Source organism: Myotis myotis, unplaced genomic scaffold (assembly GCF_014108235.1).
Source record: "Myotis myotis isolate mMyoMyo1 unplaced genomic scaffold, mMyoMyo1.p scaffold_m19_p_8, whole genome shotgun sequence".
Classification (NCBI taxonomy): domain Eukaryota; kingdom Metazoa; phylum Chordata; class Mammalia; order Chiroptera; family Vespertilionidae; genus Myotis; species Myotis myotis.
The window spans coordinates 26,693,000-26,717,723 of NW_023416390.1; the positions used below are offsets into that span (position 1 = coordinate 26,693,000).

Here is a 24,724-nt window from a genome sequence, read left to right on the forward strand (position 1 = left end):
CCGGAGCCCTCATTTTGTTTACAGACAATAAAAAGGCAGAAACATTTTAACAGTAAGCAAACCACATCTTTTTAACTTTTAAAACCTACCAATTTCTACTCTCTTCCCTGACTCATGTAATCAAATACTTATTTACATTTTCTTTCATCTTTCACATTGTTCTAAGAATTCTAAAACAAATAATGAGTGGTATGTGATAAAAAACAGCAGTAGTATTTTTTAAAAACACAACTATGTACAAGTGATCAACTGGGTTCTTCACTGAGGCACTGGTAGGCTTTTTAAAAAGACAATTTTCTAGTAATATTTTAACTATTTAAATCCTTTTTCAATATGTTTTAAAATATTATTGGGAGTAGTTCCAATATTCCAAATAGTCTAATAATATCTTAGCTACTTAAATTGTCTATCAATATGTTTTAAAATAATGATGATGGTAAGAGGATATTTATGAGCCAAACTGAAAAATTGGTTGTGTCTAGGACTTTGCCCACAACTTTTATTAGAATACCACCCCAGAGTTAATCTTAATTTTTTTAAAGTACTGAAATAAAGCCAAAAAGCAAACACCGATATTTGGATACCTACGGAACCAAGTCTGTGGATTTCTTCTTGATTTACTCTTCTCACTGTCCGTCTCTTCTTCCAAAATTCACTGGGCTCCCGTTTGAAAACTTTTGCTCGGAAGCTCATTGTATTGCTGTCATTTGATTCGCAAAATATTTAAAAATGTCAATTTTGTCAAACCTCTTCCTTCTGAAGCCTTACCAGGCCTAACGATTCTTTCTTCTCTGATAAAAAGGGAAATGCTCATGCTACATTAACATAACTCACCCGAAAGGAAAAGAAAACCGACAAGTTACCGCTTCCTGTAAGTAACTAACTACCAGCTGTTCAGATAGGCTTCTATGCAAGTATTCTCCTTTGTCACCTGCTTTAGAGCAAGACAACAACACAAGGGGACTTTGGACATCTAAGAGAATCGCTCATAGTGAAATAAACCATGAGATGTAAGTCCACCCATGGAACCAAATCAAGATTGAATCAAAGAGCTAATTTACTGTAAGGATCTATGTCTGCCACTTAAATGGCCATCCAAACTTTATCAGTCTGGCTAGATCCAAAGATAAATTATAATAACATGCCTGAGGTCTGAGACATCTGTTTAAGGCAGTTGCTCATGAAAATGTAGTTAAATTAGTGGTTTTCCTAGAGCGTTGCCCAAGACAATTAGGGAATAAGAAAATATTAGAATTCTATTTATATTGTTGATCTAAATAAAGAAAATTGACTTGGACGCCTTGATTTTCTATGCCAAATGGTCACAAAGGTTCAAATAGTTAATTCCCTAATCTTTAGAGTTTTGCTTATTTTCTCTGAGGTTGTGCTAAAGGGCAACTCTTCCCTCAAACCCACCAGAATGTTCCTTCCTGTTTTATTTTTCTTCATAGCACTTAGTAACATGCCACACTGCTGTACATTTTACTTATTATTCAAATTATGGTCTGTCTTCTACTAGACTCTATACTCCATGAAAGTGGGAGTTTCATCTGCCTCATTCACTGTGTCCTTCAGTGATTAGAATAGTACATAATTAGGTTTAATGAAAAAATAAATGGGGAACTTACATTGATTGTGCTTAACAATGAATCTTGTCCTGTATGCATATTGTGTTTTGAAATATTAGTTATGATAAGAACTATATAATTTATAAATAAACATAGAATATGGGAGTATAGTCAATATTTTCCTATGAGATGCATGAGATAAATATTTGGAGACCACAGAACTAGGAAATGATTGACTAAACTTTAAAAGATTGGTTCTAAAATCCCTGATCCTCAGAGAAGGTCTCACTTAACCAGCTAGTTCCAACAACCATGCCCTTAAATAGATGTCATCGGCTTATTTAGTAAGGTTTCCCTTTATCTCAAATACATTTTTACTGATGCAGGAAATTCCCTTTTCCAATAATAACTAGATTTAGCTGAAGCACATACATATATCTCAGACTTGAGCAACTCAGACATCTCTACCTTGTCATGGGGCAAGTAAAAAGAGATGCTGATCATTACTTGTCGAACTATGGAGACTGAGGAAGCCTCTTTCAAAAGCCATAAGAAAAATAGCAAGATGCTATAAAAACACCTGGAGGGGTAAACTATATCATTAATCTGTAACTGGCTCAAGTAAGCAACCAGGAATTCCACTTTGACCCATGGTCATTCAATATGTGGGAATTCCACTGCATGTGTTTACCCTAAATAGATCTCACCCTCTAACTAACTTTAACATTTGTTCCATCAGCAGGTATATTATAGTACACACCAAGTTTTCAGATTTACTTTTTTTTTTTCATTATATGATACTAGAGGCCCTGTGCATGAATTTGTGCACCAGTGGGGTCCCTCGGCCTGGCCTGTGGGATGGGGCCAAAATCAACTTTCTGACATCCCTTGCGGGGTCCTGGATTGTAAAAGGGTGCAGGCCAGGCTGAGGGACCTGACTGGTGCACGATTGGGGCTGGGGAGGGATGTGGGAGGTTGGCCAGCTGTGGAGGGACTGTGAGAGGGCCCCAGGGTGTGTCTGGCCCATCTCTCTCAGTCCTGATTGGCTGGACTCCAGCAGCAAGCTAACCTACCAGTCTGAGCGTCTGCTCCCTGGTGGTCAGTAAACGTCATAGTGACTGGTCAACCAGTAGACTGTCTGCCCCTTGGTGGTCAGTGCACGTCGTAGTGAGCGGTTGAGCTGCCTTAGCATATCATTAGCATATTATGCTTTGACTGGTTGAACAGCCAACTGGTCGACCTGACATTTAGCATATTAGGCTTTTATTATAGGATTTTGAGAGTCTGCCTCTGACCTAATGTCCTGGGGTGCACAGTAGCTATAAAAAATATTTTACAATCCCTTTTGGACTGTGGATCCATTTGAGAATCTAATAAAAACTGTGGATTCACCAGAAAAGTGTAAGTATCAGAAAGTATACATGCAAGGTTAAAGGTCACAAATGTCAAAGTCCATCTGAGGACCCTCATACCCAAGGTACTGTAAATTCCTAACTCAGAGTTTTAGAAGATTAAGAAGTTTTAGAAGGAATACTATCTTATCACAAGGAATTTCAGAATCTTGAGCAACTCTTAAATGACTTCCTCTCTTTCTAATATTTGCATCTCATCTCTCCTCTATTCCTCTTTAGGCGCCACGTTTTTTTTTATCTGCAGCCCCTCCCACTCTGTGACTTCTGCAATATGAGAATGACTCATTTCTCCCCTGGCTTAGCTTTTGATTGCAGCCCTCTTAAAGAGAGGCATTGCCAGGCAACATATGGGGTTGTCAGATAGCCATAAATGCAAAGGAAAGGAAGATCCAGCAACATGAAGTGGTGTTCCTGGATGGCACTGTTAGACAACTCTACTGAGCTTTGCTTTCCTTGATTTCAGACCAAGCCTATTTATCCAGCATTCTGTGATACCCCACACCATTCCAACAAATTCCCTTTCTGCTTAAGTTCAGAAATATGTTGGCAATCAAAAAACCTAACTAGGACATTGGGCAAGAATGGACAATAAAGAGAAATTTCTTGTGGCTCAACCACAAGCAATCCCTGGGAAGTTCATTAGAAAAGAAATCTGATACCGATAAATAGTCAGAATTTATGAAGTACTATACTCAAGGCATTGCTGGGCTTCATAAGAAGTACATAACACCCTTTCTAGCCTTAAGAAGCTTGTGCCCACAGAGGAGTTCTAGAATTTGAACTAGTCTGGGAAAGCTTTACAGTAAAGGTAGAACCTATGGATCGCTTTGGCTATTGGATGAGAGTGGAGTAGATGGGAAAAGGGTAAAATATACTCTAGGGAAGGGGAATGTAGTGCAGAAAAGGCATAAGATAGAAACATTAAAATCATAGGATCTGCAGTCATCTTGGACCAAATCCTAGGTCCACCACTTCCTGACTGTGTGTCTTTCAGCCAATCACTCACTGTCTCTAGGAGTAAGTTCTCTCTTCTGTAAAATAGGGATAGCATGGGAGCCACCTCAGAAAGTTGTGAGAATAAATGAGAAGATTGAGTGACTCTTTAAAAAATTTCATCACAATGCATGGTACATAGTAAGCAAAACTATTAGTTGTTACAAAAGCTAAGAGGCATGCCAAAACAGGATGCTTAAGAAAAAGTTGGAAGTCCAGCCCATTTAGAGCCAAGGGTTAAATAAGAGAGAAGAGATAGAAACTATTAGAAAAGAGAAGTCAGGGGCCAGTTCATGGAGGACTTTGAATGCTGAGATAATGAATGTTTCCACTGTATCCTGAAAGCCATGGGAGACCACTGGAGGATTTTTAAAATTACAATTAAATTAGTGCCATTGGAAGATGCATTTGGTAGCTATATGCAGGCTGGATTTGGGAGAATGTGATCCAGAGACAGTTTGCATTAATCCAGGTGTGAGCACAGAGTGGTGGAGGGCAGAAAACTGGCAACAAAAACAGATTTCAGGGAGATTATACATAAAGACTTGGCAACTAAATTAAAAATGATAGCTGAAATTTACCGAGCAGTACTAGGGATGGGTGCTGGTCTAAAGTTTACAGTACCTTATTTCAACCATGCAACAACCCTGTGAGGTAGGTATTATTATTGTAATCAGCACCCCAGTTTTACAGAGGAAGTTACTTGGGACCTGAGAAGGTATGCAACTGGCCCAAAGTTCCAAACCAAGTAAGCAGCACATCTGGGATCTAAAATCGGCAGTCCAGGTTCACAGCCCATGCCTATAACCAGAAGAGAGGCTCACAGATGTCAGCAGGTTTATGAGTTTGGCCATCAAGAAAATGGATAATATGACTGAGGAACACAGGAAGGTAAGAAGAAAGGACTTGCTTTCTTACTAATGCTGACTTAGAGACATATTGAGTATCAGGACAAGAAGACAGACAAATGGGCATGTCTAGCACCATTGTTATATGTGTGCCTCGAGCTCAGGAAAGAGTCAGGCCTGCAGATGTGAAGCTGAAAACCATCAAAACAGTTACAATTGAAAGTCCAAAAATAAACAGAATTCCTGGAGAACAGAGTAGTATGGAATTGAGAATACAGTCATTTTTCTTTCTTTTACTTTTCACCTTGTTATTGAATTTATTGGAGTGGCATTGGTTAATAACATTATATAAGTTTTAGGTGTACAATTCTCTATAATACACCATCTGTATATTGTATGGTGTATTCATCACCCCAAGTCACGTCTCCTTGAATACAGTCTTGAAGTTCTTTTACATATGACAGATGGAAGGCGGTTTATGAAATTGAGAGGCCTAGAGATAAAGGGGAAATCTACCAGGGCAGTGCAGCATCCAGATGCATTGGGGAGGGGAATTTAAGGAAGGTGGTGCATGGCATCTGGGCTGAGATCCAAGTAGGACCCAAGGATGTCCAAAAAGATTCAGTGTGAGAGATAAGCAAGGTGAAAACTAAGGACCTTGCAGTCTTGGATTCAGACAGATCTATGTTGGAATCATTCATCCATCTATTAAGTGACTTCCAGCAAGTTACTTGACTTCTGTCTGCCTGTTTCTTATATCTACAATGAAGCAATTAGTATATAACTTATGGGGCTGTTGTAAAATAACGTTAGTACCTGGCATTGAGGAAATATACATATTATGTGCATGTATATAGAATAGCTAAGATTTCTATATGTGCATATAATGTAAACTATTATTTATTGAATATGACTGGTATTTACCAGGTCTACCTAGATATATAATGAATGTATAGACACACCTATACCACATGCATATACAAAATACACAAACACACATATTCATATATATATATATATGCAAAGTTTGGTCCCATGGTGTCGAGACAGAGAAAGTAAGTTATCAATTTTCAATAGATGAGAATCTGGCTGTTTGGAAGTTAGTGAAGATGGTAAGAAGAAATAGGAATCTGAGTGCTAAGATGTCAGAAATATAAGAAAAGATTCTGCTAGTCTGCATTACTTTCCATTGCTGCTGTAACAGATTGGCACACATTTAGCAGTTAAATTCAACACCCACTCATGGGTCAGAAATCCAGGTACAACATGTTTCAGCTGAGTCTCTTCTTGGAACCTCAGAGGCTGAAATCCAAGTGTGTTGTTGACAGAATTCATTCCTGGCAGTTGTTGGACTGAGGTCCCCAGTTCATGGCTGTCTGTCAGCCAGGGGTCATTGTCAGTGTCCAGAGGCTGCTGGCATTCTGTTCTCCTCTTTCTAAGCCAGAAGCAACAGGTGGAATCCTCTCACACTTGGAAGCTCTCTGACTTTCCTTTCTGCCTCATCTCTCTTAAAGCTCTCTTCTGCTGCACCTAGTCTAACCAGAGAAAAGTCTTGGCTGTTAAGGCCTCATGTGATTCAATTAGTTGTACCCAGATAATACAGGATAATTTCTAAATCTTAAGGCCAGCTGATAAGTAACCTTAATTAACATCTGCAAAGCCCCTTCACAGCAGTACTAAGATTAGTGTTTGATTAAACCACCAGAGAGTTTGAGAGGGGAGCATCTTTAGAAAACTGTCTCCTACATGGTCTTATTCTGGACAACAGTTTGGCTTTGGTGCTTATCTCTTAAGAATACTTTTAACATCAAGAATGTACTGAGAAGATGGTGTAGGTGAAGATAAACCTGGCCTTTGAGGGTCGTTTCGCTGAGCATGGCAGTGGGATACAGGTTGCAGTAGGGCTAAGAAATGAGTGAGAGTAAGAGGAAATAGAAATGTGGCTGGTAGACAGCAACCTGAAAAAATTAAAGGTGAGAAACAGAATGATAGTTGTGGGGATGAACAACAGAACCAAACGGACAGATCTGGACGATGAAGAATGGTAGAGACATAACCAAATATAGAAATACAGACAAAGGCAATAAGGCAAAGCAACAAGTTATGAGAATTAATCTCTAAAATGTTTAAATATGTTTGCACAACATTTGAATAGGCTGTAACATCAGCAAATAGCATCCACCTTGAATCTAAGAAACCAAAGGATAGAAACTTGCTTTTCGTTGATAATGCATCTAAATGTTCTTGATAAAAATTACCCAAAAAGTACCATTAGAAATGCAGAGTAACTGAAAACTTTGTGGTTAAGACTTAGACAGCTAACATGATGTCATACTTGAATCCACAAAACCTAATTTGAGCAACTGGTAAAGCACTTCCTGTTCATTTCCACTGCTTTCTTTACTACCTCTTCATTCAGTCTTGTCCTTATTCCAGTTTATTTTACAAGTTGAGCTTTTCAGGATATACTATGGCTACTTCTTCATTGATAGAAGATGTCTCAGTAACTCATTTTATGTTTTTCTCTTCCATTTCCAATAGATTCCCCTTTGCCAGAGGGTTTGCATGCTGCCCAGCCTTTGTCTCCCGGGGAAAACCAGGCTGGTCCACAGTGCATCTCCGGGTTCAGTTCCCACTGTACCTTGTTTAAAGGAAGTAAAGCACAGTGACTACTTCCTCCTTCACTGTGGTCTCTCCTGAACTTGGCCCCAGGCAGAAGTGCTCTTCAAGTTAGCAACACTGAGCCTCACTACTTCCTGCTACAAAAGTCAGCGCTGAACAGCTCAGTGTTGCTAATGCGAGAGCCTCAGACCTCTCTAGGGGAGTTTAAATGAACACTACAAAACCTCCTATGTCTAAGTATGGAGTTTTTCCTGTCCACTAACTGCAAATTCAAATAGCATGACTTTTAGTAAAAAATATTTCTAAATTTCATGGACAAGAAAGTGGCATGCAATCTCAATGGCACTGAGGGAGAATGCAGAAATGCCCAAAAATAGAAACAGATTTCAGTTGTGCATATGTGTATATGTTATGTACTGTGTGTGATGTGTGTGTTTGTGTTCTTGTTGTGTCTGTGTGTATGTGATAGGCCTAAGTGATCTATCCTGCATTAAAATGATTTATAGTATTCCATTCATAGCCCTTCAAACATGTATGAAGCTGTAATGATATTTGTTTATATTATTGAATTTAAATAAGTCTCTGGAAGTAAGGATTTCCACTTAATCAGGGTTTGATGCTGGAGGGGGGGGCGGGAGGGGGGGCGGGAGAGGGGGGCCGGGGCGGAGAGGAGGTTAAAAAACTAAGTTCTTACAGAATTTAGTGAACCTTTCATAGAATCATTAGCATCTGTGAAGGGGTAGACTTTCTTCTTTTCAACTTTATCATTGGCCACAGACTTCCAGTGGGAAAACTTTGTAGCCTGGAGATACTCATACATCTTGCCAATAAGTATCTTAATGCAATATTTAGTAAATGAGGAACAGTGATTTTAGTGTTTTCCATTTTCTCAATTTCCTGATGAGTATTTAGGAATGTATCACCCATTTAAAGTTCTTGCTACCAATGGCAAAGGCATCCAACCATCTTCAAGAAGTCAGCTTTAGCTTGGTCTGGTGCAAAGTGGGAAATCCCTAGGAGAGGCAAGTGTTCATTCTAACAAAGACCACCCTTTCATTCCATCCCCTGCCACCATGCTCAGAGACAGGGCCTAACAACATGCAATTACAACAAAAATAGCACAGCTATTATATGATATTCTAAGTTTATGTTTCATACAAATAAATACAGTCTGGATTGTTAATGGCCTTAGAAAAGTCACACAGCTTAATTTTTCACCTAGAATATAGTGTTCTTTTCCCATTAAAAATAGTCAACCCTAAAGCAACATAATTCTTGAGCCACAAGAATTTTTCAAACGTGCAGTACCTGACTATTTAGTCGGTGGCACTGACTATTTTTCTCTTAGATTGTCAAATTTTTTTAAAAAATGACAACAGCCAACACAGCAATAGCTGTCTGGTGTGAATGAATCAAAATTATACATAGTTGTTTTGTCTGTGGCACACCAAAAAATATGTAATTTGTGTGCCGCAAAAATTTAGTAATTAGTTTTGTGTGCCATGAGATGAAAAGGTTTGAAAGTCGCTGCTTTATCTTTTAAGGAAGACTGAAAGATTTTCTGGGTTGATGCAGTTAAGTTCACAAATAATCAGATGAAGGCACACAAAATAGCCTCAAAAAGATGGGAGCTGAGGGACTTTGAATCAATGGTATTACCTTTGATCATTGAGGGACAATTGCCCATAATCATTTTCCCCAAGGGACATAGGTATCCTCTCTCCTCGTTGGCTGGGATCCCATACCAGTTTCCCACTGCTGGCAAAGTTAACTACAGAGGAGAGTTACTTCATTTGAAATAAAATAAGCACCCCAAATTGCCCTCCTGTATTCATTCCAATTGTTAATTACTGCTGTCAATACAAATGTCACCAAATGTCTAATAACTACCCTGAAAATGACACTACATAAGTGTTATGATGAGGCCAAGGTCTTTCATATCTGTGAAGCTTCAAAAGAAAGGTTGGTAATTTATATGACATTGGCATTACATGGGTTTTAGTCTTGCGGTGGGCTTTTTATTGCAGAAGGATGTCTCTTTACCAGGGAAGGGCAATGAAAGGTTCTGACCTAAGCAATTTTAGTGAGGAAACAAACTGTTGTGTAAATACCAAATCCTGAGCAAGATGCAAACATTATTCAGACCAAGAACTGTTGGCTAGTGGATCTGATAGACTAACTGAGATCTGTGCAGCCAGTCTGCCCCCAAACCAATTCTTTAACGGCATCATAATGCATCTGGATCTTGTAAGGTGACAGAGGAGACAACTGAATATACTTTGATTTAAACATTTAATGACTCGCACTGTAGAAATTGGAAAATAATGGATGGGACTTGGCTTTTCAATCAAGTTTTTTGTGTTTTGAAGAGAATTAGTTGTTGGGTTTTCTTTATTCAGCTGTGAGCACTGCAGTAAATTCTTGACCTATTGATGTGTGGTAGTTCCAAGTCTCCAATTAAAGGACACATTAACCTCTCACTCTTTGTTCTGCATCTCACCAGCAGACCAGAGGGACTAAAACAATAAGAAACGAGGATTGGGTAGCTCTGCAAAGGACACCAGTATCTATTTAATCTGCCTTATTAGAATGGAAGCCAATGCAGAGAAGCTCTGATTCTTTGCCAAACATTTCTTGGTCCTGGGCCAGGGCCAGGTATCAGTGACAGCAAGATCAGTCCCAGAGTCCATGTGGGAGATGGTGGCACACACAAAACAATCCATAGAAATACCAGAAGGCATAGACTAAGGGTGAAGAGGAGAATACCAGTAAAGAACATGAGGCCTAGGTGAAGGAGGAGTTCATATAGGCACAGAGACCTAAGTCAGGTCCTGAATATGGTGGGACTTTGTAAGAACTCCCAAAGCAGATCTTCACCAATGTGTGCAAGAATCACTGGGAAGGTTGTTGAAAGGACTGATTCCTTGGTCCATTCCAACACCTCAGTAGGTCTCATAGGGGGTTCGGAAATCTGTCAATATGAATATTACCCAATGTCTAATAACTACCCTTTGTTACAAATATCCACGTGACTTATCTGAAGATACGACATGGACCACACTTTAAAAAACAACAACCTGGAAGCTAGTTCACCTATTAGTTTTCTCAGGCAGAGAGTCAGATAATAATAGTTTCCTGTGGGTCACCACCTTCCAATGCAAATTGTTTTGTATACTAGAATGAAATCTTATTAAAAAAATCAAATACTCTCTTTCCCTTATGGATATGCAATCAGCCCGAAGGAACTAACCAGCTATATCACCCTGACTGTTTGGGGGACCGAGGAGAAAACCCTGGGGTGAAACCAGCTGTAGCAAACTGGGCTTCAGTTATCTCCCGCCCATCTTTCAATTTCACTTCATTTCTTTTTCATTGGCCATTTCTTACTTGGACTTTGTAACCCTGGTCATACTTGTATCAGTTATTATCTAAATCAGGTTTTCTCAAACCTGGAACTATTGGCATTTTGAATCAGACATGTAGGGGTTTGTCCCATGTGTTGCAGATGTTTAGCAACATCCCTGGCCTTTACTCCCAATAACCCTCCCCTCCCAAACTCCCTGCTATGACAACCAACAAAGTCTTCAGAAATGGCCAAAATTCTCTGGAGGGTGGGGAAAGAGGAAAAATTCACTCCTGCTTGAAAATCTCAGATCCAAATTTTACTGCAAATTATTCTCCCTCAATATTTCTTTGATGACAGCTTTCAGGCCCCAAAGGCATTGCAAGTTCTCTTCAGACCAAGGTTAGCTCCTCTTGAAAGCCAAGTTGATAACCCCTTGCTCGCAAGAACCTCAGGGCTACTGGCCTTAAAGTCTGTCCTCTCTCACTTCTCTATCTGCCTCAAAATCCCACTATTAGAATTAGTCTGTGAGTCTGGGTATCGGTTCCTACTCCGGGCTGACCCTATTAAAACGCAGCTATTGCTTGCCTGGAAAAAACCAAAGCCATGACTGTCTTCAATAACTTAGCACATCACACCAGACAAGCTGGCCACCTAGGCAAAGCCCCAAGGAATTAGAGAGGAGGAACGGCATTGTAATGTTGTGAAGGATAAAGCTGAGAGTATGGTGTTTGCTGTTGTGGGTAAGATCACTGTGTTTTGATTCCTGGCCTTCCCACTTACTTGCTGGAGGCCTTTGGACAAGTTGCCCAACCTCTCTGAACTTGAGTTTCCTCATCTGCAAAATAAGGATAACCATAGTGGGTACTCCATTGAACACTGTGAGGCTTAATAAGAGTATATTTATAAAGTGCTTAGCACAGTGCCTGGAATATAATACAATGTCAATGAAGTCAGCTCTAAGTTTAATTGTGTCCAGGAGGTGATCTTAAGTGGGGCTGCTACAGTGTGTGAAAGGGGTTGCAAACGGTCCTAGTGTTTGTTCTCTGTGCATCAGAGGGAGAAGGTGAGAGCACAAGAAGGACATTAGCTGCTTTGCAAGTGACATTGAGAGGGAAAGGACATTCCAAAAATGAAGGGAGTATCCAGAAGACCCTCTTGGCTCGGATGTGGATAATGAGGTTAAATAACCCTCCTCCCATGCACACCCCATCCTTCCACAACTGACCTCTTTGTGCTCACTGGGTCTTGCAACACTGGCCATTTCATTTTTAAATCCCACTGTGTACAACTACAAAAGCTTCTAATTACCCTATTTCTGGCCTCTCCCTTCATCCCACACAAAAGACCCAAATGCCAAGGAAGTTAAGAAAGCCAAGATTTAACCAATATCATATGCTTTTTTATCTTTCCATGGTTACTTTTCTGCCTAAGCAGGATTGTAAATTCCTCAAGCAATAAACAGTATCGTCTTTATGTCTGAACTGCACTGCATCTCCTACTGGCATGTGGCAAATACCAACATTATAATTATCAATTCAATGTTGCAAACAGGAGAAAAGGGCATTGCACTTCTTTCTGCTCTGTCTTATCCTTCTCCCTCCTCACAACTTTCCAAGACCACTGCAAGGTATTAAAGTACACTGACAAGGAGACATTTATCCTGACTTTGTTACTTTTTGCAAGGGTGTCATAGATTGGGAAGGAGATCTGTTACCTAGATGTATTAAAGGTCTTTGGCAGCATTTAAAATTGGCATCCCTCTTGCTTTGGTTGGCATTCAGAAACCAGTTTTGTGTTCACTTCTTATCTCTCCGTGCCCATAAGTGCTGAGTGGAGAGTGCCATGGACAAGTCCTCTTCCTCTTCTGGGTAGAGGGCATCTGTGTTCAGGTGAGAAGAGCATTGGATGGCAGTCAGGGGGCCTATATTCAGGAATCAGTCCATTCACTGATGCCTGAGCAACCTTGGGCAAAACAGTAATCTCTGGCCCTCTGTGTCCTAAAGTCTTTTTCATCCCCAAATTTCTATGTTTTTAAGTAAAACAACTTGTATCATCCATTGTGCAGACCGAATAATGATGGCTGAGAAAATAAGCTTTTTTCTTTTTCTATTTAAACCTCAAGTGCCAACTGGAAAATAAAATCTTTCATCACAGCACCTCTTTCTCTACCTCTTCCAGATGCTCCCTGATTCTTGATCCCTGTTCCCACTAGATTTCATTGCAGAAGGAAATTGCGCATTCTCGCTAGATGACTTTGCCCTTGACATGGTTTGTAAACAGAGCATTGAAAGAATTTAGCACTGTTTCACACCCACGCATTGCATTTAACTGATATGATCTTGGTTTACTATGAATAATCAGATTTTTTAAACATATAGTTCCTTTTGCCTTAAGTGTAGCTACAAAAACAAAAGCCAACCCTGGAAAACCAATCCTTTCAAAAATACCTGATGTTCAGCTTTGTCCCCCTCTGTTCTTTGGGCTGGTTCCATGTGCCCATTGCCAAGGCTGAGTCTTTGTACAAGATCTGAGTTTCTGATGTGTGGGGGGAAAAAAGCTGAGTTAACATGGGGATGGGACTTAATCTCTTTTCCCTTATTGTTGTAACTGAATCCTGTATACCCTCACCTTCTAGAGGACATCAAATAAGTGCCCTGACCACACCTGGACCAAACAGACTCTTTTTGCTGAACTTGAACCTTGAGAAGAATGACATAAGGGAAGAAAACACCTGGATTTTATACCAAAGACCCGCAATTATAGTTCAAGCACCCTGCTCCTTCCTGTGCCTGATATTCAGTTCTTCCTTTGGTCACAGGGGCTACCTCCACCTTCTCTCTTTATTCCCCTTCATTTAGCTAAGACCATTTTCTGTTTGCAGCCACATAACACTTGCAACCATCTGTGTATTTGTTCTGTCAATGGGTACAGATCTTGCACTAAGTATTTGATAGTCATAAAAAGAAAACAACTTCTTTGCCTTTACAGAGTTTAGAGGAGGTAGTTTGGCAAATGCTATCATGGGAGGCTTGCATTAGAAAGCACTGGAAGTCAAACAATTAAAAATCTCATTCACCCACAAATTTCTTTCTGAGTCCTAAAAAACAAATCAACCAAAGCTCATTTTTCCTTCTCAACACAATTCCACGTGACTTTATCATCATGTTAATAAATCATCATCCACCAGGGATGATAAAATCAAGGTCCAGGTACTCATTTTTTACTTCCCTTATCCCTCATCTGCATACCTACCTCGTCACTAAACTCTAATGATTATATAACATCTCCTAATCCTCCTTCCATTGCATCAATTTCCTTGTCTAAAGCCAGATTTGACTGCCATTCCTCAGCTCAGAAGCTTTCATTGGCATAGTCCTTGTCAATATTGTTTCCAGATGTATGCTCCAGAGCTTCACAGCGTGTGAGCCAGTCTTCTAGATCAGAGATATTTCATGCTAAATAAACTTGAGAAGCAGTGGACTGAACAAAGGCCTCCCTCTCACTGAAGAGCTCCTCAGGGCTTTACATTGCCAACAGGCAACGTGAGGCCCTCAAGGAGTGTGTACTAGGCAGGATTTCCCAAACCGATTTTTGCACAGCAGCCATTTTCATATAGAGTACTTACTGTTCTGTGTCACACAGGCTGGGAAATGGTATCTCCAACCAGCATATGTGTTGAGACAGAATTTAAAATAATTTAGAAAAAGAAGACCACAGTGGCATCTTCTCTGGGGTCCACAGGAATTGCAGGAGCTTATGTGAGGAGGCAGGACAGGCTGAATCAGGGTAGGTGCCAGGTTGCTTTGGGGCTAAAACAAAGAGAGGACAGCATGCTGGCTGGCTGACAGGTGCTGGTGCCCTCAGGGTCAGCCCTCTGCCCCTCCCCCAATTTTGGCCCCATTCTTTCTTCAGCCACATCACTAGATGACATTGCTCTTGTCATCTCCCCCAGGAGTGATTGTCCAAAGCAGTATAACCAAAATACTTGTGCACTTCACTTAGGCAAATACATAACTTAAATAAATATTTAAAACATTTCCTTAAACTGAACAAAACTTAACATCTATTTAAGTATGTGGTTCAGGGTTGATGGGGCCTTTGTGAAATCCCAGCCTAAGAGGATGAGGCAGGAATATATTTTCATGGTTGTGTAGTAAGCACTGAAGTCAGTGTGGAAAATAATCCATAACCCAATTAAGGCAAAAATATGGGACATCTGAATCTTCCCTCTATCCCACCTCCCACCTCTAGCCTTCAATAGCTATTGATAGCTCTGGTATGGTTTGTAAACAGATTTAAAAGGATTTGCTGCTTTTCATGTACTAGTATCCACATCTTCTATTGGTATTATGTTGCTGGAAATTTAATTGTCGATATTTATTACCACACTCTCCTTTTATTGTTTTTAGGTCAAGAAATGATAGTCTGACTTATTATTAATCAATTATACCTGTGCAAATCTTTCTGAATCAGGATCTGGAGGGCACATTTCTCGAAGTCAAAATATAATCTTCAGCCTTACACTTATTTTCATTAATATAAAAATCATTTTCTACTCATATCAGCCAAACATATCCTAACATATTCTAGGCAGCATTCTCACAGGCTTCTTGAAGTCAGAATGCTGAATTAAAGTGAAACTCTAATAAAAATTTATAAGAATGACAAGCAGGCAGCCTATGACTCAACTTGGTCCCACAATTGTGTTTTTCTGCCAGTAGTGTTTTAAAATATCTGAATTAGTTGCTAGCATTTAAAAATTGGAAGATTTCACATAAAAGCCCTGCTTACTAGTTTCTCTTGGAAAATTCAAGATATGACTACATTGATCCTACCTTCTGACATGGAAACAACTGCCCAAGCAGAGCAGTAGCCATACCCTTTGGGTGGTCCATGCCTTCTCTTATTTGCTATGCTCCCACCACTCTCATACATCTCCATGTCTAGGCTTCTTGGTCTGTAGGCATTTGAATTTGAAGCCTTTGACTTACTGTCCCATTTAAGACCATGTCTTTAGTAAGATAATTATAACTGGGAATCTGCTCTAAGCCTTACCTGGTCCTTCTACATTAGACAACAAGCCTAAAAACGTCTACTGCCCATATATTTGCAGTAAGTCTAGGTCTATATGAGATCAATAATTTACTCCTGATGATTCCCCAAATGTGGATAATATATCAATGCCTTGGCTGTAGTAATAAAACCGTGCTTCTTTTCTAATACTCTTACCAGAATGCCCCCTCCTTGAATGCATGGGGCAAGAGAATATTCTTTCCATTTCTAAAGCCATAGGAAGCATCACAGTACACTACATTTCTTTTTCAATTTTTCAAAATAAAGACTATTTGGATGGTAAGGCAGCTCTTTTGAGGAATCGGTGTGCAAGTCAGTGGCATGGTTCAACACCTCTTCATGTAAATGATGGGAACTTGATGCTAAGCAAAACTTCTAAAAAGTGATATTTGTCTTAAAGAGGAAATAAATCTTTTATCAAGTAGTAATTTTATATTAAGAATGAAAAAATAAGAACTTTAATATGAAAGGTGGTCATGATGTTACTAAGTTGTTTATAAATATAAAATGATTCTCACCACATATTTTTAGAATATCAGGATAAGGAACTGAGCACTTGATCATTTTATTCATTCAATAAAATAAGAATGATTAGAAATTTCAAAGACACTTGATATTTCTAAAATCCTATCATGTTATGAGAGAATAGCTATGAACAATTAATGAATAGTTGTTATAAACATTACATTTCTTCTCTACATTATCCTTGGAAAACTGAGGGAATACTATTCTTCCTTCTTCATATAGATTCCCTGTATTGGTAGTCACATAAATTACAATGAAAGGCCACAAGAGTCTTTTGAATAATTTAATAGTTTCATGGTGCTATTTCCAGATGTGCTATGGTTGCAATTTTTTTCTTACACTTTGAAAGATGGTCAATAGAGGATTCTGCCATACCTCACAGTCTCTAGCAGTATACCCTTGTATTGACATTTCTCCGGCTAATGTCAAAGGAGATGACTTAGCAATGGATTTATCCCAGACATCTTCCTTCCAAAGCACCAATACCATTTTCTTGGCTATCCACCATTTCCACAGCCATGGTTTCCTGCTGGACAGCTGAGGCCAGGCAGCAGCTCACTCTTCATGGCTCCAGACAAGTACTTTTCTGGCCTCTCTGTACTCAACACTAAACCACACAACTTTAAATTATCCTAGCCATATAACCCAAATATGATGCCAAGACTTTCTCTGCTGACATCTCTTGTAGCAACTAACAAATGCTTACAGCTTAGCCTCATTGTTCCAATAGACAGGTGGACTGTACACCAAATTCTGCCCCCTACAAGAAAACAAAAGCATGAAAAAATGCAGAGAATCATAAAAAAGATGAAGGTCAATAGGAACCGAGCATTGCCCCAAGCTTTTCTTAAACTGTGAAAGACAAGTAACTGAAAATTTTGTTTTAGTGTAACTATAGAATGGAAATTTTTATTTCAAAAACAACATAAATGATGATATGAGGAGTTGAGAAGGTGGAAAGTCAAAGTTATAATGAATATCTGAAATTCTCTGATGCAGGTTCAAGCCTGTTTTTCCTCCAAATTATTTTGATATATCATCTATATATATAAAAGACTAATATGCAAAGTGTCTCCTCGGGAGTTGGACCAGGAGACTGGGAATTTGCTTGCTTGCTCTGATGTGCGCTGACCACCAGGGGGTGGTGCAGAACAAAGGAAGGCCCTGGCCAGCAGCTGGAAGGCCCCTATCAGCCCTGATCGCTGTCCAGGCCTTGGGACCCCACCCATGCACGAATTTCATGCACTGGGCCTCTAGTTAACAATAATTAACCACTGCCCAGGCTGGAACTTTATCCTCTTACAGTAAAATTTAATGACGTTAGCCCTACACATCAAAAGCATAGGTCACTCCTCGGTGGCTTAATTCAGGAAATAACTATTTGGCTCTGGAAGGTTTCTAGCTAGTGCCTCTAATTCTAAAACTTATTTGTTTCATAATGCCTGGGAAGCAATGTTTAATGTGTAAGTAATTGAGGGAGATAATATAATATTGACATCTATTGCAGAGCAGAGAAATATAGGCCAGAGAAGTTCAAGGAGGCAAGGATGCACTTGGGATGTGTGTGTGTGGCTGGTGTGAGATCCAACTAAATGACTCTTAGGGACATAAAAACTCATCATGCTTTTAAATTTTGGTCTAATATTCAAAGAGCCATTTCTTGCATATTACATTTTCAAATATCTACTTAAAATTTTATATTTGAAAGGAGGGTTTCCATGCCAGATGCACAGGATTAGGGCATGTTAAGCTTGATGTGAGTGTTTTCCTTGGTGAAATTTAGAAGACTATCAGTGTTTAGATAGATGTAATAAAAATATGCCATAGAATTTAAAGTGAATTAGAAAAACTATTAAATGATAAGCTACTACAATAATGGAGGATACTTGGAAACGAGGCAAAATTTGGTATCATTCATTCTCTAAGGACAAATGATTCTTAAATACAGCTTGATCTTTAAACAAAACCTCTTTGAAATAGATGCCACCTGACTCACCAATAACTCCTTCTTGAGGGCATAAAAAAGTATAGGAACCAAGGGGCCAGGAATAAAACCATATTTTTTCCATGGGTTTAAATCGTGGCTTTTAAATATTTCTAAGAAAAGGTGTTTACTAGTCTTGAGCATCATCAACAAATTAAAGTTAAATTTTTTCTGTTAGTGACATTCCTTCAAAAAAGCAGAACTCCTTTCCCTTCACTGCCCCTAGCCCCCTTCTATGTTGGAAGGGAAAAACAGCAGTGTTATAAGAATGTAGACTTATGGACACAAGACTACAAGAAATTATGCAGAATGGTTAAGGGGAGGGGCACAGGGCAGCCCCACCCACTTTTACTGCTGGGCTATTCTAGCATGGATGCCCCACAGCAAAAGTGCTTCTTTCTGATGGTGTATACCTATTCAACAAGTACATTAATTTTCCAGTGTGTGCAAAGTTAAGGAGGTCTGGTCAGAATCTAGAAAGTGTCCAAATTTCATATCGTGCAGAAGATGGAACAGAACCAGGTTTATAGGGAATATTAAGTAATGTGTGCTGATTGCATGCCCACAATAGGCTCTGTTATGCACTCTTCCATAGCAAGGTCAAGGTTCAGACACAAGACTGTCTGCCATTTACTTGTCTGCCCTTGTCTCCCACTGTGATTCTGTGTGTAGCCCACAATCCAGCTCTTCTTGGATAGATTATTGTCTCCTGTATGCCTCTGTTGAAATCTCATGGAACTTTCTTCACACTGCTCTTGTGGAAATTACTTTATTTCTCTTTAGATTGTATTCATTTAGTACAGGCCAATTGCTCTATTGCTGTGGCATATTCTTAGACATAAAATTAGTTGCTTAGTTACCTTTCTACCCCTTCAAGAGCTTAGCTTCAGAATTTTAATACAGCAGGTGCTCCATAATTACTAAGATTTACCTGCCTTCCCTAAAACGTCCATACAGTGCATTCAACTATGAAGTCTAAAGCACTATTTCTTAAGAATTTGTTTGAAAATACTTAAAGAAGAAACTTGAATTTTACTCATGCATGCAGGAGGGGCCAGTGGCATTTTATAAAACTTTATAATATTTTCCTTCTCACGGGATTACTTTCAGAGAAATAAATTTCAACCCTATCATATTTCCTGTATATAAAAATGTTTTTTTCTCTCCAAAGAGCCATGTTTAAGTACCGAGTGAAATGCTACCTTGGAAATTGAAATGTATTATTAATCACATTACTGTGGCTTCCAGTGAATGTAATTACTTACTATCTATAGCGGAGTTCAGCTAATTGATTAGCATTACCCTGTAAAAACACAAGTGGGGACAACAGACTGTCTGACGCCTTCAGCTATTTCGCTAACATAAAGTGCTCAGCATATATCATCCATTCTCCACTTGATCTTTCCCTCCAAATTCTTTCGAAAGGCATTTCTGAAGGGCCTGCATATTCCTGATACTTAAACGTATGTGCGCACTAAGAAAGTGTGGAAGGAGGCTGGCCCAGTGATGGCTGTCTGCTTACATTCACCATGGAAAGATAAGCCTATTTGATAAAAAGCATGCTCCTTCGCATTACCGTGATATGACACATGCTGCTTTGAATATACAAAATAAGTGTCGCGTGGCCTGTTAATTTATATAAGACGGAATTTCTACTTTTCTGCAACTGTAAGTTCCAGAGTGCAACTCCCAGGGCGACAAAAGGGAAATGTTTGCTTTACTCCTATTTTCTAGAAATCTTAAGTGTTTATTTCCTTCATCTGGAAGTCAATGAGGTACTGCCTCTGCGATGTGAATCATAAAACCAATTACACGGTCTTTAAATCTGAGCAGTTACCACACAGCATTCCTGAGACAAAGCAGACTAACTCTCCTTCTAAAGATGCAGAAAAATGCAGTGTGACAAAGCATACTATGGGCTATATAACAAGTTTCCTTGGAACTAGACCTTAACACTTGCTGGGTTTATGGTCAATTATATTTTGCTGAGGCTGTGAATAAACATGGATCAACGCTGCACTGCCAGCTAGCTCATGTGATAAAGTTAAATATCTCATCCTAATTACAGGTATTCAGGTAAAAAATAGATGTTCACATTAATTATATCTGTGATGCAAGAGGCAGAAATTATACATATCTTTGCAAACCCCTTAGGTGTAAAATATCGTTGGTGCTAAAACAAGTAAGAGCTCATGAAATGACTCTATCCATTAGACACAGATCATTAGGATCAAACAGATAAAGTTCCATATATCTTCCAGTCTTGTCCAGTATTAAAAAGTTTGCCTTCATATGGCTTGATGATCTACATAATATGTAAAAATTTCAGTGTTTGCCCAGTGGCTTGGCATTGGGCAGGACATAACCAAAATATTGTTTTATAATCAGGTATCTGAATGTGCCGTTATATTTGGTGACTATGACAGAAAGTAGGTTATGTCAGTATGGGCCTTCTTATGAAATTACAATAGGAAATCAACCCAAATATTGGTTCCGTATCCACTGTCTATCTTGGGTTATAATAGTGTTTAACTTTGTGATTAAAAATATCTCTTGATGAACCCTGGCTGGGTGGCTCAGTTGGTTGGAGCATCATCCTGTACACCAAAAGGTTGCAGGTTCAATTCTTAGACAGGGCACATACCTAGGATTTGGGTTTGATCCCCAATCAGGGAGCATATGGGAGGCAACCAATCTATGTTTCTCACTCATCTCTCTCTTTCTCTCTCTCTCTCTCTCTCTCTCTCCCTCTCTCTCTCTCTCTCTCTCTCTCGTCAATAAATGCATTCTCAGGTGAAAATTAAAAAAACTCCTCTTGATGAGCCAAATACTAAGTCATATAAATACATCTTGTAAAAAATAAAACTACATATAAGCAGGTGGAAATAACAATTATTTGCGGGGACATGAGAGGAGTATGAGAATGTGTGGAAGAGGTCTGAGTAAATTTCCTCAACTGTTTTCATTTTTTTATATTATACCAATACGCAGGATTTACCTTTTCACAACATACACTTACTTTATAATTTAAAATATATAAAAAAGAAAAACTGAGAGGCTTTATTCGTTCTTGGGTTTACACTTCTACAACTCATTTTCTAATACCTATTCATTAAACTTGGGAGAAAACATCTAGATAGAAATCACTAACTAAATTTTGAATTGATTCATCTAATACCTTTGAAGGTGGAGTCAGATAACCACAGGCAAGTAAAACAATGTTAAATTATGACCATGATTATGCATGGAAATCAAAGCATGCATGAAACAAAAATGGCAAAGAGAGAGCCAACAGAAAATGATATATTAAGCATTTTTACTGATTGAAATAATTTCCATGTAGTATTTAAAGAAGAGTACCAGAGAATAGGCTCTAGGAAATAATAGTTTATGCTTTGGATTTGTTAAGCCACAAGAAATATGAATCTAAGCCCAAAATAATCATCTAAGGCAGGGCAGGTCCTGGAGTTAAGTCTTTCTCTGCTGGATTTGCTATAGAAAGTGTGGGGGCCGGCCCTGTCAGGTAGCTCAATTGGTTAGAGCATCATCCTGATATGCCAAGGTTTCAGATTCGATTCCTAGTCAGGGCACATACAAAAACTCAACCAATGAATGCATAAACAAGTGGAACAACAAATTGATTCTCTCTCTCTTCTCTCTTCTCTCTTCTCTCTTCTCTCTTCTCTCTTCTCTCCTCTCTCTCTCTCTCTCTCTCTCTCTCTCTCTCTCTCTCTCTCTCTCTCTCCCTCGTCTCTCTCTCTCTCTCGTAAATAAAAATAAGTGAAAATATGAGGCCTGGGTCTCAACTCCATCCAAAAGTCCTACCTCTCACAACCTACCCAGCCACTATTTTCAATTTTCTGCTCCCAGTGCAAACTTCAGCACATCACTTGTTTTAATCCACTTGGTACTGAGTATTTGGTATTCTTCAAAAAAAAAAAAAAGATGATAAATTGACATTAGGGCTAGAAGGTAAGAGATGAAAGGAGATAACATCTGTTGAGATATATAAATTCTATCTCAAATTTTTGTCCTCATTGGTTTTATTCTCCCAAGGTTCCAAAATAAGAGCTTCAGTCCTAAATGGCTAAATAAGGTAGTAGATTGCTATTTCCATCCACACACGACTCCTTTAAAAACTCTGGCTACCAGGCTAATAAATATAATATCATAGTAGTGTCCACATCCAACTACATAGCTACATGGCATGTATACATGTAAGTATTAACTGGTTATATGGATATAATGAGGCTGAATTTTTAAAGGCAACACAAGGTTACAAAGCTTCTTTACTCTTTCAATTGTAAATTTTGTGAAACCTAAATACTGAACAGTATTTGTGATGAATATTTAATTTAATTTTCAAATTGAAATGTTTTATAAGTATACACTGGATTTTGGTGATTTAGTGTGAAAAAACACAATGTACAACATCTCATTAATAATTTTATATTGCTTATATGCCAAAATAATAAGAGTTTGAGTATACTGGGTTAAAGAAAATGTATTATTAATTTCACTATTTTTTTACTTTTTAAAATGTGGCTCTTAGAAAATTAAAAATTATATGACTCACATTGTATTTCAAATATAAAGAGTGACTTTATATGCTTTAATATCTTCCTCAATAACATGGGAATAAAAATAATTTCCTCCAATGGTTGTTGTGGCAACAAGAAAAGATAACTGCAAAGTTCTTAGCAAAGTACCTGACAAATAGCTGGAAGTGCTCTCTAAATAGCTATTATTTTGTGAACACAATTTCCATCTATAGTTTCTCTGACATACACAGCAGAATTTGGAGACGTTCTGTTCTCATAAAGTGCATGAGAGCAAAGGAGGCAATTGTAACAGAAGGACCAAGAGCAGGAATTCTGAAAATTTACCAAATGAATCCATATGTTATTTTTACCTCACAGATTCCTACTTTGTAAGCTTTATGACCCATCAGATATGGCTTTCATTCATTCATTCACTCATTTATTCATCAAACCTTTTACTGAGTATCTACTTCAAGAAGAATCTAGATTCCATAATTTACAATTTATGGATTTTTCTTAACTACTATAAATATGTAATAAAATATACTCACATCAGAAAAAATTGAAGTAAACTTAAAATGACAAATAAGATACAGATTATTTTTCATCTCTAAGTTGATAACTTCAATTGTCCCTACAGGATTTAAAATGTATTCTTTCACTCTTTCCTCCCTCTCACTTAATTTTCTACTTTTCTTTATTATTGTGGTTTTTATTTATTTTAAAAATATTTTTATTGATTTCACAGAGGAAGTGAGAGGGATAGAGAGATATATAGAAACATCAATGATGAGGGAGCATCACCAATTGGCTGCCTCCTGCACGCCCCACATTGGTGATCAAGCCCACAACAATGTGCCCTAATGGGGAATTGAGTTGTGACCTCCTGGTTCATAGGCCAACACTCAACCACTGATCAACACCAGCCAGGCTATTATTGTGGTTTTTAAATTCTAAACCTTTCTTTTAGGATGTTGTATATTTTTTCTTTTGTTTATTATCATTTCTAAATTTGGCATAATTTGGAGAACTGGAAAGATTCAATATCCATTTATAAACGATGAAAGAAAAAAAAGAAGAAACTAAAAGTTAAATTTCAGAAGAGTAGCAATTGGTGGATAACAGAGAACGGAGTCTCAAACATAAGTGTACTTTGAATCATCTATTTGTGTGAGGAATCTATTCAATAAGTATTACAATAGATAAAATAACCTTGAATTTCCATTTTCTCATATTCTATGAAGTACAAATTAAGTTTCCGTTTAGCAGTTTAATTATTTTTCCTAAAATAACTCTTTAAAGTATATTATACTTGTAAATTTTTCTTAGTTTTAACAAAACAATGAAAGATATCAGAATAGCTAAAATTTAGTGAGTTCTTACTAAGTTCCAAAAATTATTTTAGGTCCTTTACTTGTATCCCCTCATTGAATTATTATGATAATCCAATGAGACACTATGGTAAACAGAACGGCAGCTACATTCAAAGCCCCAGAACCTGTGAGTATGTTATTTACAAGGCAAGGGGGGAGTATGGTTATAAAAGTAAGGTTGGTAGTCAGCTGACCTTGAGATAGGGAGACTATTCTGGATTGCCCAGGTGGTCTCCTGTAATCCCAAGGGCCTTTGTAAGTGAAAGAGGGAGGTGGGGTCAGGGGTCAGAGTCAGAGACATGTTTGAAAATACTATGTGGCTGGCTTTGAAGAGGGAATAGGGCCAAGAACCAAGGAATGTGGACAGCTTCCAGAAGCTTGAAGAGTCAAATAAACAAAAAGAACCAAAAAACAACAAAAATATCCCAAAACAAATTCT

At 38.4% G+C, this 24,724-nt stretch overlaps 1 protein-coding gene across 13 annotated transcripts in view; it reads right to left on the reverse strand.

Annotated features, from left to right (window-relative positions):
- Positions 1 to 24,724, reverse strand: part of DOCK10 (dedicator of cytokinesis 10) — a 210,961-nt gene that overhangs the window by 133,127 nt on the left and 53,110 nt on the right. The window contains exon 1 of one of the 13 annotated variants that reach the window (XM_036319298.1): positions 589 to 693. The exons of the other annotated variants lie outside the window; for them this stretch is intronic. Within the exon in view, the coding sequence (XP_036175191.1) occupies positions 589 to 693 (105 nt within the window). Of the gene's footprint in view, positions 1 to 588; positions 694 to 24,724 lie in introns of those variants that run through there. 13 annotated transcript variants of the gene reach the window in all.